At 34.8% G+C, this 14,819-nt stretch overlaps 2 protein-coding genes across 2 annotated transcripts in view; one reads left to right on the forward strand and one right to left on the reverse strand.

Annotated features, from left to right (window-relative positions):
• The window catches only part of cdh23 (cadherin-related 23), a 308,861-nt gene that overhangs the window by 264,351 nt on the left and 29,691 nt on the right, over positions 1–14,819 (forward strand). The gene's annotated exons all lie outside the window — the stretch shown is intronic.
• Positions 12–12,900, reverse strand: vsir (V-set immunoregulatory receptor). Its single transcript, XM_051125174.1, has 7 exons — positions 12,638–12,900; positions 6,461–6,832; positions 6,313–6,375; positions 4,947–5,057; positions 4,724–4,751; positions 3,656–3,828; positions 12–1,466 (listed from the first exon to the last, which is right to left on the reverse strand). The coding sequence occupies exons 1-7, from the start codon at positions 12,690–12,692 to the stop codon at positions 1,432–1,434; spliced, it is 837 nt and encodes a 278-aa protein (XP_050981131.1). The 5' UTR covers positions 12,693–12,900; the 3' UTR covers positions 12–1,431.

Here is a 14,819-nt window from a genome sequence, read left to right on the forward strand (position 1 = left end):
GGACTTTCAGCTCTCACCAGAACTTTTTATTTATTTGTATTCTTATAAAACGAGATATAAGCAATTATAATATAAGCATCAGCAGTTGTCACATCATTGTTGCTGGAGCTACATATATGGTACTACCTTTATACAGACACATGTGCAAGTTAAAATGTACAAACTGGTAAAATGGCATATTTACAATGTGGATTTGCAATCATTCACCTACAAACCATCCATTCATACACAAAGCAAAGTTTTGGCACTCTTTATGGCAGTGGATTTAAATTTTGAAGCTTCCTGAAAACATTGACCAGCTCTTTGCTTTTTTTTTTTTAATTTATATATTTTGATGGAATATAATGGAGATACACACACACACACACGCACACACACACACATACATAATAGATAAAAAAAAATCAATACAAAAGATAGAAAATCTTCTTTTATGAGCACTCAGGCCCTTAAAGCCACAGGTGACATAGGAGACGTAAGAAAGTGGCATTGTGTTTGATTGTCACCGATGCAACATTTACCACAAAAATCTGCACTTTATTCTTGAATGCAATGAATGCATCATTAAGCTACATACCATAAAAGCACCACACTCACCGCAAGAGGTTTTAAAATACCCCATCGTTTCTCAGCAGGTCCGACGGTGAGTGCACTGAGAACATCCTTTTCTACCGACACGCGCCGATGCTGGTCCCAATCTGGGTCTGTTACATAAATGATCAACTATGTAACATTTTAAATCACAGTCGTTTGCGTCTTTGGTTTCCAAGTGAATGCTAAAACAGGCAGGTTCTGAGATCTGGGACCAGCACTGGCACCATTCAGTGATAAAGTGATAACTGTGTTACTTTGGCACTGACATACTGAGCACTGAAGAAATTAACTATTGAGAAACTGAGTACTGAGATGGGTAAAACAAGAGCAAATGAGGTATTAATACACCCCTGACCTCTAGAAGAGAGCAGATTAACTGATTGTTTCATTTGGAAAAGAGGTGAGGATGGGGACTGACAGATTAGAAAAGAAAGAAAAAGAGTGAAATGGTCTTTTAAGTGCAAACCACAGAATAACTGACACACAAAGCATGTGATGAACAGAAATGTGTGCAAACAGCTTAGCTGAAATCAATTCTTCAACTCATATCTTTGGATCCTCTTCATGAAAATTCCCTGCGATTGTGCTCTCCCTAATGCCCTAACTTGTGAAATAGTCAGATTTCCTTCTCGGGAAACCCATTTAAGGACAGTCAGCAGACAGACATAGACATCACCAGATAAGTGGTCCCACCATAACAGCAGAGAGCTCAGTTCTCATTGTTTTCAGAGGGGTGGGTCTCTTCTAATCATCTTTGCAGAAGACAAGAAGAACAAAGGCCTGATGATGTGGAGGAGATGGAAGAAGTATTAGATGTTCCTGGGGTGAGCGTGACGTCTATTCCAGCAAGTTAGGAGACTCAGCGATGGGTTCTAGGAAAACAAAGTAAACATATTGTTTTTTTTCTGCATCAAAATAAGCTATAGTTTAGTTTTACATGAACTTTTTTTCACCCTTTCTCTGTAAACGCCCTTTGTTTTGACTGAGTAAACTCCTTACATGTGAAATGAGAGGTGTTGCCAGGTTGTGTGGGCGGTCCATATGTAAATGTGCCATTTTTATCATTTTTGCGGCTTAGTGTCAGTGAACGGTCTGAATGGAATGTGGTGGGAGCTTTGCATTAAGAGTGGTAGTGTACTACTGTGTGTTTACGTAGTAGTTTTAGTCCATAACTATTTTCCATTGATGCATGTGGCACTGCAACTTACTGTACGTTGCGTTGAAGGTATATATTAAATCAAAAGTTGCATTTATTATGTGATTCAAGTTATGAAAACTCTCTTTTATGATTTTTTTTAAGGTCTTAAAAGTCAACATATTGTTAATACATATTCCCAGTCTTATTAAGCAAATTTTCTCCTAAATTCATATTGTCAAATTATTTCATGTAAAAAAATAGTAGTCATCATAATCGTAAAATCATATATTAGTTCATTTAATTTATATTAATTTATAATTGATTAATTTAGTTAACTTGTAAAAACACACACATATATATATATATATATATATATATAGCTGTGACATAAATCTGCATGTTCTTTTATATTTAATCCAAAGGCATTTTTTTTTACCTTTATAGAGGGAATTTTCCCCCTAACCTCATTAATACTTCATGTTTCATTTCAAATTCTTACATTAGTTGTATAAATTCATTTAAATTCGTTCATATAATAATATGATTGTTGTTATCTAAACCTTATTAAATTAAATAATTAACACTGAAAAAATACAACTGCATTAATGTTATGAGATTGTTTTAAATATTTTTTTGAATATACAAATAAGAAATGATGGGGGGAAATTATACTTTTAAATGACATTAAAACACCAGTTTGTGACGGCAAGTGAGATTCTAATGAGTGAGTCACTGAGTCATTCATTTAAACGATTAGTTCAAACAGTTGATTTATCAGATGTTTACGCATGGGCTAATGAAACTTTGACTCAGTCGATTCGTTCAAGACATTGAATCATGAGCAATGAATCGGCTGGTTGCTGTGAGATGAAGATTAGAATAATAGTCGCGTTTTGGTGATTGCCTAGTTATTTTTGGCTATTGACGTTTTAATCAGGTTACTTGTCTGGAGTCTATGTGGAGTCCAATTTAAACCTTGGTTGTACAGCCTTAAAAATTTGTTACAGTAATTATTTACTTTATTAAAAAAAACCCTAATTTTACAGTAATGAGAATCAACATTTAGAATAATGAAAATTGGTAAATAAATAATCTGGATGCATTTCGATAATGGGAATTTAGAAGAGAAAAATTATTACAATTAAAATAATGTTGTAATGCAAAACAATTCAATATCTTGTTGTTTTTATTAAAAAAAAAAGAATATTTTTATTGTTCTATATTTTGTGTGTTTTCGTAATCTATCAAAATACAGTAGCCTGCGTGGATACAACTTTCCTTTCAGCTGATTCAGAGGATACAGTTAAGTCCCACCCTATATTTTTATCAGTGAATATCTTGTTTTGCTTTAAAGTACAACACACTGAGTAGGTAAAATGGTTTGCAACCTTTTTTAATGTTGACATTAACGTGTCTGTGTGGGAATACAGAACTGTCTGTGTATGTGCCAGTAGGTCATGTATAATGAAGAAACACACATGAAAGCAGGCACGCATGCACACACACGTTCTCGGTTTCTCAGAATCCAGATTGTCGTCAGAGAAGCAGAAATGAGTGTTGTGAAATGAGGGAGAAAAGGGGAAATTGACATTCTGTAAATTCCGCTGAGCTAAAGGTTAAAGGAGAAGGAGGCGTGTGTGGAGACTGAGCTGGACCTCATAATATGCGCCTACACACGAGACTCTGGGTTTTGTCTGACTGTGTGCAGATTTGCACACAGTTTTAGTTGAAACTTTGGGTACATCCTCTGCCTACCGTGAGGAAGAAAAAAAATGTTTTTGTGTGTTTGTGTGGTGTGTGTGCATTGTGTATGTATCTGCATGTGTAGAGCTTCACCAGATGTGTCTTGTCACCTACATAGCAGTGACAAGCTTTAGCAATCTAGCTGGAGTTGGATTACAAATATGTGTGTGTGTGTCATACCTTGTGCTGGGAAGAAAAATTCTCCTTGTATGTTTGAAGAGAATGGAGTGCCGGGATCTGACAGGAGGTGGCGTCCTGTTTCAGATGACTGTCTCATTATTTGGGATATAGTCCTAGGTTTAGGTTGTGGAGAATCGCCCAAAAACACTGGGTTCTCATGGGCCTGTGCTTCGCTAGAGAGAGAGTGAGATTATAAATGTAAATATGGTATATATGTATTTTAAAATGAATAAATGTATAATGAGACCTAACAAGAACATGTCTAGGATATATATTTTATCATAAAATATATATATATATATAAAATATATAAAAATATATATATAAAAAAAATATATATATATAATAAATTATTTATTATTTGTAACCCTGGACCACAAAACCATAAATAAGGCTACATTTTTTATCTGAAAACTGAATAAATAAGCTTTCAATTGATGTATGTATATTTGTTAGGATAGGACAATATTTGGCTGAGATACAATTTTTTGAAAATCTGGAATCTGAGGGCGCAAAAAAATCTAAATATTAAGAAAATCACCTATAAAGTTGTCCAAATGAAGTTCTTAGCAATGCATATTACTAAACAAAAATTAAGTTTTGATATATTTATGGTAGGAAATTTGCAAAATATCTCAGTGAAACATGATCTTTACTTAATGTCCTAATGATTTTTGGCACAAACTAAAAAATTATAATTTTGACTCATACAGTGTATTTTTGGCTGTTGCTACAAATATACCCACACTAGCTAAGACTGGTTTTGTGGTCCAAGGTCACATTTACTTTATTCAAAAACAAAAAGTGCATTACAGTAATGAGAACCAACATTTACAATGTAAATTTAAAAAAAAAATCTGAATGCATTTCGGTAATAGGAATTTAGAAGAAAGATATAATTTATCATAGAAATATTGTTGCAGTACAAAAAAATAAAGATTATTAGTTTTACACATTAGCTTTGTTTTATTTATATTACTTTTAGAAACTAAATATGGAATTTGTATGTTTTTTTTTTGTGAAATTCAGCCAGTCTAGAGTAAAGTATTTTGGTCACTGGAAACTCACCTGTCCATACGCACCAGCTCGTGTGCACCTGATAAAAACAGGAAGAGGAAATGGTTCATAGTGAGAAAGGATATGCAGTCTCTTTAAAACAATTAGTGCAGCTACTGTACTCCCACCAGCAGTCTCTGCAGTGCAGGACATGTGCAGTCTCACACAGTATTGGTCAGTGTAAGTGTGTGAGCAATGCATGACTAAGTATGTGTGTGTATGTGAGTGTACTCACGTCTGTGTCGCTCTACTGTTTGCCTTTGTCTGTAAACCAGCATTAGTATAAGCGGGAGGCACAGAATGAAAGCGACGCAAGCTGCGATAGCCAGGCCTTCAGCCACAGAGTCTGAAAAAGAAAACCAGAAATGTTACTGGTGGAAAAGAAGAAAAAAAGAAGTCTGTAGTAAATCGGCCAAAAGTATTTGCACAACTAAAGCCACACTTAAAAATGCTTGATTGCTGTTACAATAGATACCAGTTTGCATATATGTGACCCTGGGCCACAAAACCAGTCATAAGGGTCAATTTTTTTGACATTGTGATTTGTACACGCTGAACAAATAAGCTTTCCATTGATGTATGGTTTGTTAGGATAGGAAAATATTTGGCTGAGATACAACTATTTGAAAATCTGGAATCTGAGGGTGCAAAAAAATCTAAATATTAAGAAAATCGCCTTTAAAGTTGTCCGAAAAAAGTTTGTAGTAATGCATATTACTAATTAAAAATTACGTTTTGATATATTTTTAGGGTAGGAAATTTACAAAATAAATTCATGGAACATGATCTTTACTTAATATCCTAATGATTTTTGGCATAAAAGAAAAATCGATCATTTTCACCCATACAATGTATTTTTGGCTGTTGCTACAAATATACGTGTACTACTTATGAGTGGTTTTGTGGTCCAGGGTCACACATTATACTAAAAAAAAAAAATAGCACAAGTACATATTTTAGCCAAAAAGTTTTTAAAAAGTTGGCTTTTAGAGAAAGAAATCATAGATTTAAGGTCAAATTTACTAAGCTTCACTAAGCACTCTGTCTAGTTTTACTAGGTGTTAAATGCATTGAAATTGCATTTGGGTATTTAAATTAAAGGGATAATTCACCCAAAAATGACAATTCTGTCACCTTTTACACTCCAGATACTCTAGAACTTTGAGTTTCTGCTGCTGGACACACAAAAAGGATATTTTGAATAACCAAACCAAACACCTTTTGGTCCCCATTGACTTCCATGGTATTTTTTTTCCATACTATTGAAGTCAATGGGGACCAATAACTTATTGATTACCCATGTTCTTCAAAATATCTTCTTTTAATGAATGATGACCGAATTTTCATTTTTGGGTGAACTATCCCTTTAAGTCATTGTCAGTTTTTTGTTTTTTTTTCTTTTTATATTTGTCAAACAGGCTCATTATACATGTCTTATTCACAAAACTCTATTTGTGAACTTCGGGGAATTTTCACTGAACATAAGTGAAAGCTAGTTCTCAGAAAAACTGCAGCATTATTCAATTACAGATGCATCCTTGGTTTGACAGATTTTCTAAAGTGTAATTTACTGTATTATGTGTGTGTGGTGTTTAACGTACCATCTGTAGGACTGTGAGACCACTCTGAACACTTCAGACTGCCGTTTTGAGTACGTGTTGTCGCTGTGGAAAAGTGACATGTTAAAATCATGCAAGAACAGAGGGGATACATGAATGTCACACCTGACATCTCGCCTCGCTCACTTACATGGCAGCACATTGAGGTGGATGAATTCACGGGCCCCTTGCTCCACCTTTTGCTTGTTAACTTCCAGAAGCAGACAGCAGTATTTGCCCTGGTCTCTGTGTTTGATGTTCTGCAAGTTGATGGAAAAAGAATTGCCTTTTTCGGTGTATTGCACTCCTAGTGTGCCGTTGTTGTGGCTGGACCCACGCGGATGTGCGCCCTTGTGGCAGTGCTCCTGCAAGTGAGGTGTGAAGAGCCAGGTGTCCCACAACTTGTCCTCTGAATGAGCCTTGGGTCCAGACTGAACACACGTCAAAGTGACATTGGCCCCTTCAGGACACTCGTAGACCCGATGAGGCACAGAGACACTGAAAGTGTGACGCTCACCACTCACTGGAGAGACAGAAGGAAAAGGATTTTATATGTAAAAAAAAAAAAATACTTTTTGTATTAGATAAGGTGTGTATGATGTTTTGGCTCTTGGAAATACTATTATAATTTTTTTTTTTTTAAAGATTTATTTTTGGCCTTTTTAAGTCTTCCTTTATTATGATAGGACAGATCATATCTGACAGGGAGCGAAGTGGGAGAGAGAGAAGGGAGTGGGAGTGGGAAAGTTCCTTGAGCCAGGATTCGAACTCAGGATGCCCATAGTGCAATGGTGCTGTATGCCCACAAGGCTGTCGGTGGCAACAAAATTGTTTAAATTTGAATTTGAAATTTTGAATTTGACTATTTGTTTTGAATTTAAATTTCAACCTTTCTTTCTTTTTTTTTTTTGGTTGTCAACACAGGCAGAGACATACAGCAATATCTGTATTTGACAAAATGGATTTCTTAAGCTCAACTGCTTATTTCCTCATAGGAAGTGTCTATTCGGTACTTGTAATGTGTGAATTGCAGCACTGTAGAGTCAGCTGACCACATGGGCATTCAGAGCTTGTTTACTGCAGGCTTTAGCGGTTGTCTTTATCTTAATGTTCAATCACTGTCAAAATTTAAGCCACACATTTAAAGAGTCATTATTATATGATTTATTATTAATTTATTTATCATTTTAATCATTCCAAATTAACATACAGTATTTGCTTGTCATTAAATGCTTCCCCTAATGGAAAAATAAATATACTAAAATGTATCATGCTAAGTATACTACAAATACATTTAGATATTATGTACTTAATAAAAATACCCTATAATTGTACTTTTAGTATACTAAACTGGTATATTTAAAGTCTGCTAAATTGGAATAACTAATTTTGTACTTGCACTGTAAATGCATTTTAATTGTGCGGAAGTAGTGCTGAAGTTCAACTAAACATATACTCAAGTTTATTTGATTGTGCTGAAGTGGTACACTTCAAATATTTTGCATTTAAAAACCAGTGTTATTTAAAGATCTTACAGTCCTCATCAGTAATAACAATAAAACAGGTTTTAGGTTTAATATCAAGAAATGTGTACTGTGCACTTATGAGTTTTTTTTACTCAGGTTTTATATATAATATTTCGACATTAATTATCAACGGTGAATGAGTGTCACTGAACAACTGATTTGTTAGACACGACAATATTATATATTTAATTATTTATTTATACATTTAATAACACACACACACACACATATATAACTTTTTAAATTTTCAAAAATCATGTTTTTTTATTAAGTTAACATGTTTTTATTGTGTTAGTTAGCTGTATTTTGTAGTTTTTTAATCAAAATAATATAATTGTAGTCTGATTGAGATTAACTGGAATGTACAATGAAAAAAAAACATGATTTTTGAAAATTGTTAAAAGTTATCTGTTTTTGCAAATGAACTAATATATATATATATATAAAATGTATATATATAATGTGTATATATATATGTACTGCACGATAAATCGCATGCTATTATCATGCAAGTTTAGTCAGTAAAGTCGGTTCTTTGATTAGTAGTAAATCTCCATCACGTGCTAGAGTGGCAATTAGTACACAGAGCCGTAAATCAAGCTACAAGCTACACAAAATCGCGCTCATATTGAATGCGATTCATCTGCGATTATAAGCATGATTAAAGCCTTGTGTCTAAATAAGCTATGTTCTGAATTTGAAGTTGATATTAAAAAAATGCCATTGGGTGCCATCAAAACTCCATTGATTTTTTTTAATGCATTTTTCTGTCACAAATGTCTAAATTGCTCTGTGAATATAACTTCTATCACAAAGTAACCACGAAAAATGGAATCTTGAGACTCCAACGATATGCTTTTTGTCAAGATTATAAAAAGTTTTGATTCTAAAAGACCATAATACGTTCTGTAATATCACACTTGATTCCGTCCACTAAGGGGGAGGAGACAGCTAAAAGATTTTGAAGTATCATTTCCATGGTAGATTTCAAAATGGTTTTCACAGCATGAAGTTTGAGGTTTTAAGCTTTGAAATGATGTATAAATTATGATGATTACTAAAATATGTAATAGAGAAAAAAGACAACGAATGACGAAAAAAAGCGCCAACCAGTGGGCTGGTGACACTTAAGGGGTTAAACTACTATAAGAGTAATTGAATTTTGAAAAACAAGTCTTGTGAAACCCGGATGTGCTCTGTAGAAAAAAAGCATTTCCACCACATTATTGAACAACAACAGCAGGTGTCACGTCAGACTTCGGTTCTTTGCTGCTATTGTTTTTTATGTTCATAACGGTGTTTGTGCTTAAGTTTTATTGTGTGTGCGAACGTTGTGTATGTGCGTGTGTAGAAGGGTGGCACACTGAGTGCATTGTTTCCAGTAGTAGACAAAACAGACCCACGCCCTAATCACACACATAAACCCAATGAACCAAAGCTGAATGTTTAATAACCAGACCATTGAAATGGGAAAGACCCCGATTTCTCATGAATGGATACACATTTCCTATATTTATGAATGACTGACCTAGATATTGACTGCTTGAATGCATGGCTGCCTGTCAATATGTGCCACACTTTTCTATCATTGACTTTAAAAAATACACGTACAGTTGATCTTATAGTGTATAAACTGTTCTTCATTTAAGATGCCCTGAGCGACTTCAGTGTACACAACTTAAATCCCTGGGCATGCGTGTCAGGAAGAGCAATAGGAAACGGCGTCTTTGCGATAAAGTGCTCTCAGGGCGGTGTGTCCGTTCCTGTCTCTCACAGACACAATACAGTTCTAACCCCTCCAGCCCTATTATTCCCTATAAACCTCATCCGTCCTCATATTCCCAATCAGCGTTCGTAATTATCCGGTCCAGGGCTCCATTTTCCACCTCGTGAGATCCTATGCTGGGAAACCCGCTCTGGCAGCTGCCAAGAGTTCAACATGTCTTTGTTGTGACTGGATGAAATACTACCCTGCTCTCTGGACACAAATGAGCCGTCGCTGAGTATCGGGTCAGGATCGGATCAAAGGCGTGTTGGAAAGTGTTTTAAAGGCAGAGCCAGTTCAAACTGTTGCTTGAAAACCATAAAAAGCCACTGATCTGAGGTTCAAAACAACTTGAGCACAACTCAGAGGTATTGTTGACTGATAACATAACTTGAACTGAGCCCAGAACTTTCTCACTCATCTGTGAGAGAGAAATAATAATGAAATGTTCCCTCCTTGAGGGCATCTGTCTGCAAATGCGTTATCTGTGACATCAACACAAAAGCATCTGTGTCACAGAATTTACATGCGTATCAGAATCATCCTGCTAAGTTGTTTATTTTCATTACAAAGAAATGCTACCAAGACACCAAAAAAAACCAAAAAACTGTGTAGTCTACGTTTTATGCAATAGCTTTAAAGTGTTCGCTGATGATGACTTCTCTAAAGTCAGTCACCTGATAAATGTCAAATCTGGTTTGATGCATCTAAAGACACTATTTTGGAAATTAACACAAATATAAATGACATTTGAGAGTTTTTGGAGGGGAAGATTATCAGTAAATGTCAAACTATTCCTCGCACTGTCAAGCTACTTCAGCAGCCTAAAGTATCAAAAAAGAAGTCCAGATTCTTATTTGGCTCAAATATTGTACAAAATCGACATTTTATGCTGCTTTTTGTCATTTTTAAAGCTTGACAGTATGCATGTGTGTATGAAAAAGAGCAACTCAGATGTTGAATTTCATGACAGACAATAATACAAGGTCACGAAAAGTGCATTTCATGTATTTGAGTCAACTTAAACACAGAACCCCTTCACAGCCCCCACCTACAAGTTGTTCTCATTTCTCGCTATCGCTGTTTGTGTAAGAGCCTCATTAAAAGGTGTTAATGAAAGCCATAGGGGTCTAAGAACCTCCCTCCCGTCTACAGAAAGCGTGACTGTGAGGGACCGTCCCGTTTCACCTGAAACCTCCTGCAGATCAGTATCTGCCCTCCCTCAGCTTCATCCATTGTTTTAGTAATAGACTATTTTACACTTACAGAAGCAAAAGCGATTATATTTTTTTTAGAATTATCTCTACAGATCTGTATTTGTAATCATGTTTTTTTTTTTTTTTTAAAGGCACTGTGGTCATAGAAGTGTCAATAACAATAAGCATAGTGATGTTTCCTGTAGTAAGCACCACGAATGCTTATCATTGCATCATCCTTCCTCCTTCACGTTATTTTTCACTTAGCCTATATTTAATCATGTTGTCCTCTTCGTATTTTTACAGAGGAGACGCTGTGGATGTAGCCTCTCGTGGGGAATTACAAACCCAGGGGGTCAGGAATGTAATATCCACAGATAGTCTCATTCCATCTAGGATCCTTTCTGTCTCTAATATATGCTCTGTATCTCTATTTAAAACACTTCCTGATTTCTCCGGCCTGGTTAGGATGAAACCACCAGGCTTTTTGAGAAACATCACATGTCCTCACCAATCGAATCGATACCCCCTGGTATGGAGAACTGATCTGACGGATAGTCAGCTTTAACAGCTTCCCTATTGGAGCGAACCTTACAGATCCTGCCACTTCCTGAAGACCCACACCTCATACTGTCTAGCTTTAGACAACCACACTAAAATGGGCAAAAATCAATATTAGCTAAATGATGAAACAGCCGTAGTCTATGGATTAATGGCTTTATATGCACACCAAAGCTGGGTAAAGTAAGGTGAAACAGCTGATTAACTGTGTCAGATTTTACTTTTAAATGTTTTGTCTAGGCTTCTCTGATTGGCTGAAGGAAGCTGTGTAGAGAAGGAAGTATGATATCCAAATAAAGCTGATGTATAAACAAGTGCATTAAAAACAAACTCTAAATTAAGGATATGACACAAAGTGCAGACTTTTCATCATCATTAACTATTTTTTTGTAAAAAGTCACGAGTTTTGACAAACCCGTCACACATTATTTATATTATTTGGAGTCTGTGTTTTTTTCCAACTGATTAGAATTGTTTTTCAACGTCTGCTAAATTCAGTTTAAGGCGACACATTGTGATTATAGCGTTTAATAATGGTCAAATTCGTACAGCAGACGTCTGGTTTTGCTTAGCTAAATTTAGAATACTACTGTTGAACGTAGCTATTGAATATTAATTAGGCACGCCAGCTATATTAATATTCACAGCAGCATTGTCGGATTCGATAGCCGCCTAACGCCCTCTGCCGTTTAAGCCAATCAGCTAGGCTTATTAGATAAACCTCATTTTATTGATTAATATTCATGAATCAAGCCGTCATCACAACAGTATCCTAAAATTTGATGTTATCTCTACGCACGACTGGACACACCAAAACACTGACATTCTTGTCGGTATGATTTCACCAAATAAGTACGTACTTAACCATAATCACACCGCTTTGAAATTAAAAGGAGCAGCTAAACTAAATGTGAAGAAAGTAACCGTTAGCGCGTCGCGGAATTGTGTGAAGTTGATCAGTAATGTAATACACAAACTGTGACAAATGATGATACGTATTTTTGTAAAGTTGAGTGTTGATTTCAAGCCAAAACTTGAGAGGACGAAAAGTATTTTTTTGTAGTTTTAAAACAAGACAGGCAGACGCGTTTGTAAAACGTGAACCACGATATTACAACGCTTCAAAAAAGCAAAACGCAACTCAAAAGCTAAATACGTCAATGTGACGCGTATGTACCAGAGACCATTAAATTAAAAAACTATTAAAAAACAGCGCAGCAATGTAACAATGTATTTTGTATGACAGTCTGAAATAAAATCCAGAGTAGGTTTAACGTTACCTTGAACCGTAGTTAAAAGATGAAAGCAGAGCAACAGAGCGCAAAATACATCCATCAGTCCTGATCTCCTGTAACGTGCTCACAAAACTGTTGAAATGTCTTCAGTTTATGTCCAAAGTCCTCTACAGTTTCTCCAGCTGCGATGACAGAAATCTTATGCTGTCTTTTTCTTATTCCCGTTTGTTGTGAACTCGGCTTACAGTAAGTTAGTTCTCAGAATCATATCAGAAGTGGAGCAGTGTAACAAGAAGCGCTAGTTCACTCAGCCACTTTCTCTCCTCCCTCTTGATAGCACTCCTCCCACTACAAATTCAGTTTGCTTCTTTCTTAAATAATAGGTCATCTACTTATATGGTTGTACTTTGTCTTTGAAGTGTGGTTTATTAATTTGTTTGGTAATATGAAGTATTGTAATTAAACAGAAAAGGTTGCTTTTTGTCTTTAGTAATATGTCCGTCCACTTACATACAAACGTGTAAAAGAATGAAATATGGCTGATGATTTGGTCTTTGTAGTGTTTCTTTTTTTTTTTTTAAGTAATGTTGTATCAGTATCTATTTAAAATGAATAATGATAATTATTTTGAAACAAAGTATAGTTTAAATGTTATTATTTTTGTAATATGTAGTAATGTAATTAATTATTAATTTAATATAATTATTTTATACATTTAAATAGTGCATTTTACTCAATATTTCTTTTTTTTATGTTTCTGGACATTTTTTTGGCCTTTGAAGTGTTTTTTTTAAGTAATGTTTTATCAGTATCTATTTAAAATAAATTATGCGAATTATTTTAAAACAAAGTATAATTTAAATGTTATTATTTTTGTAATATGTAGTAATGTAATTAATTATTAATTTAATATTATTATATAAATTTAAATAGTAAATTTTACTCAACATTTCTTTTTTTATGTTTCTGTTTTGTTGTTTTTGCAATAAAAATTTGTATGAGTATGAATATATATTAAAACATACAATTTTAATGATAATAATGCTAATTAATGATAATGATAATAAATCTCTATTTCCACTGTTCTGCAGATCAAGTTTCAATTGATTAATTAGGCTTTAATACAGATTTTAATTAGTATTTAAAACATAATATAATATCACACATCATTTTTGTTTTGTTTTTCATCTCACAACATAAATGTAAAACTGTATTTATATTTTAAGGTGGCTTTTCCTCTCAAGGTTTTTTAAAGGAGAACTCCACTTCCAGAACAACAATTTACGAATAGATTACAAATAGATAATTTACTCACCCCCCTTGTCATCCAAGATGTTCATGTCTTTCTGTCTTCAGTCATGAAGAAATGGTTTTTGAGGAAAACATTTCAGGATTTTTTTTTTTTCATATAATGGACTTCATTGGTGCCCTAGTTTTGAACTTCCAAAATGTAGTTTAAATGTGGCTTCAACGGGCTCTAAACGATCCCAGCCGAGGAATCTCGGCTTATCTAGCGAAACGATTGGTCATTTTTTTTCGGAAAATAAAAAGCACAAAAGCTCGTGTAGCACTAGCTCTGGCATGCGCATCCACAATGCTGTTGTAGTGTCGTGGACGCGCATCCCAGAGCCTGTGCTACACAAGCTTTTGTGCTCAAAAAGTATACAAATTTTTTTTTTTCGAAAAAAATGATCGATAGTTGACCCGTCTTCCTCTGCTGGGATCATTCAGAGCCCTTTGAAGCTGCATTTAAACTACATTTTGGAAGTTCAAAATCGGGGCACCAATGAAGTCCATTATATGGAGAAAAATCCTGAAATGCTTTCCTCAAAAATCATAATTTCTTTACGACTGAAGACAGAAAGACATGAACATCTTGGATGTCAAGGGGGTGAGTAAATTATTTGTAAATTGTTGTTCTGGAAGTGGAGTTCTCCTTTAACAGAACACAAAAGTCGTTTCATTTTTATCTGTACAAATTCAGAGTCATCCAATTGTTCCTCTAGAGACCATATTCAGAATTTGTCGTAACTGGCCAAATTTCGGTTTCACCACTTGTGAGATGTGCTTGAGTGAACTTTGAGGGGAGACATGGTATCACTTTGGATCTGATATCTATTGATAGCATCAGATGCCAGAGGAAATGCACACATCAGTAACCTCCTAACATCACACACGCATCAGGTTATGCAAATAGCATTCAAACTTGCTACACTAGTTTACTATG

The sequence above is a fragment of the Labeo rohita genome, chromosome 13 (assembly GCF_022985175.1).
Source record: "Labeo rohita strain BAU-BD-2019 chromosome 13, IGBB_LRoh.1.0, whole genome shotgun sequence".
NCBI lineage: Eukaryota > Metazoa > Chordata > Actinopteri > Cypriniformes > Cyprinidae > Labeo > Labeo rohita.

Coding starts and splice junctions, on each gene's coding strand:
- vsir (XM_051125174.1), bottom strand. CDS start 12,692: ATGGATGTATTTTGCGCTCTGTTGCTCTGCTTTCATCTTTTAACTACG. Junction 6,833..12,637: donor TCTTTTAACTACGGTTCAAG/GTAACGTTAAAC, acceptor CTGTCTCTCCAG/TGAGTGGTGAGCGTCACACT. Junction 6,376..6,460: donor CCACCTCAATGTGCTGCCAT/GTAAGTGAGCGA, acceptor ACTTTTCCACAG/CGACAACACGTACTCAAAAC.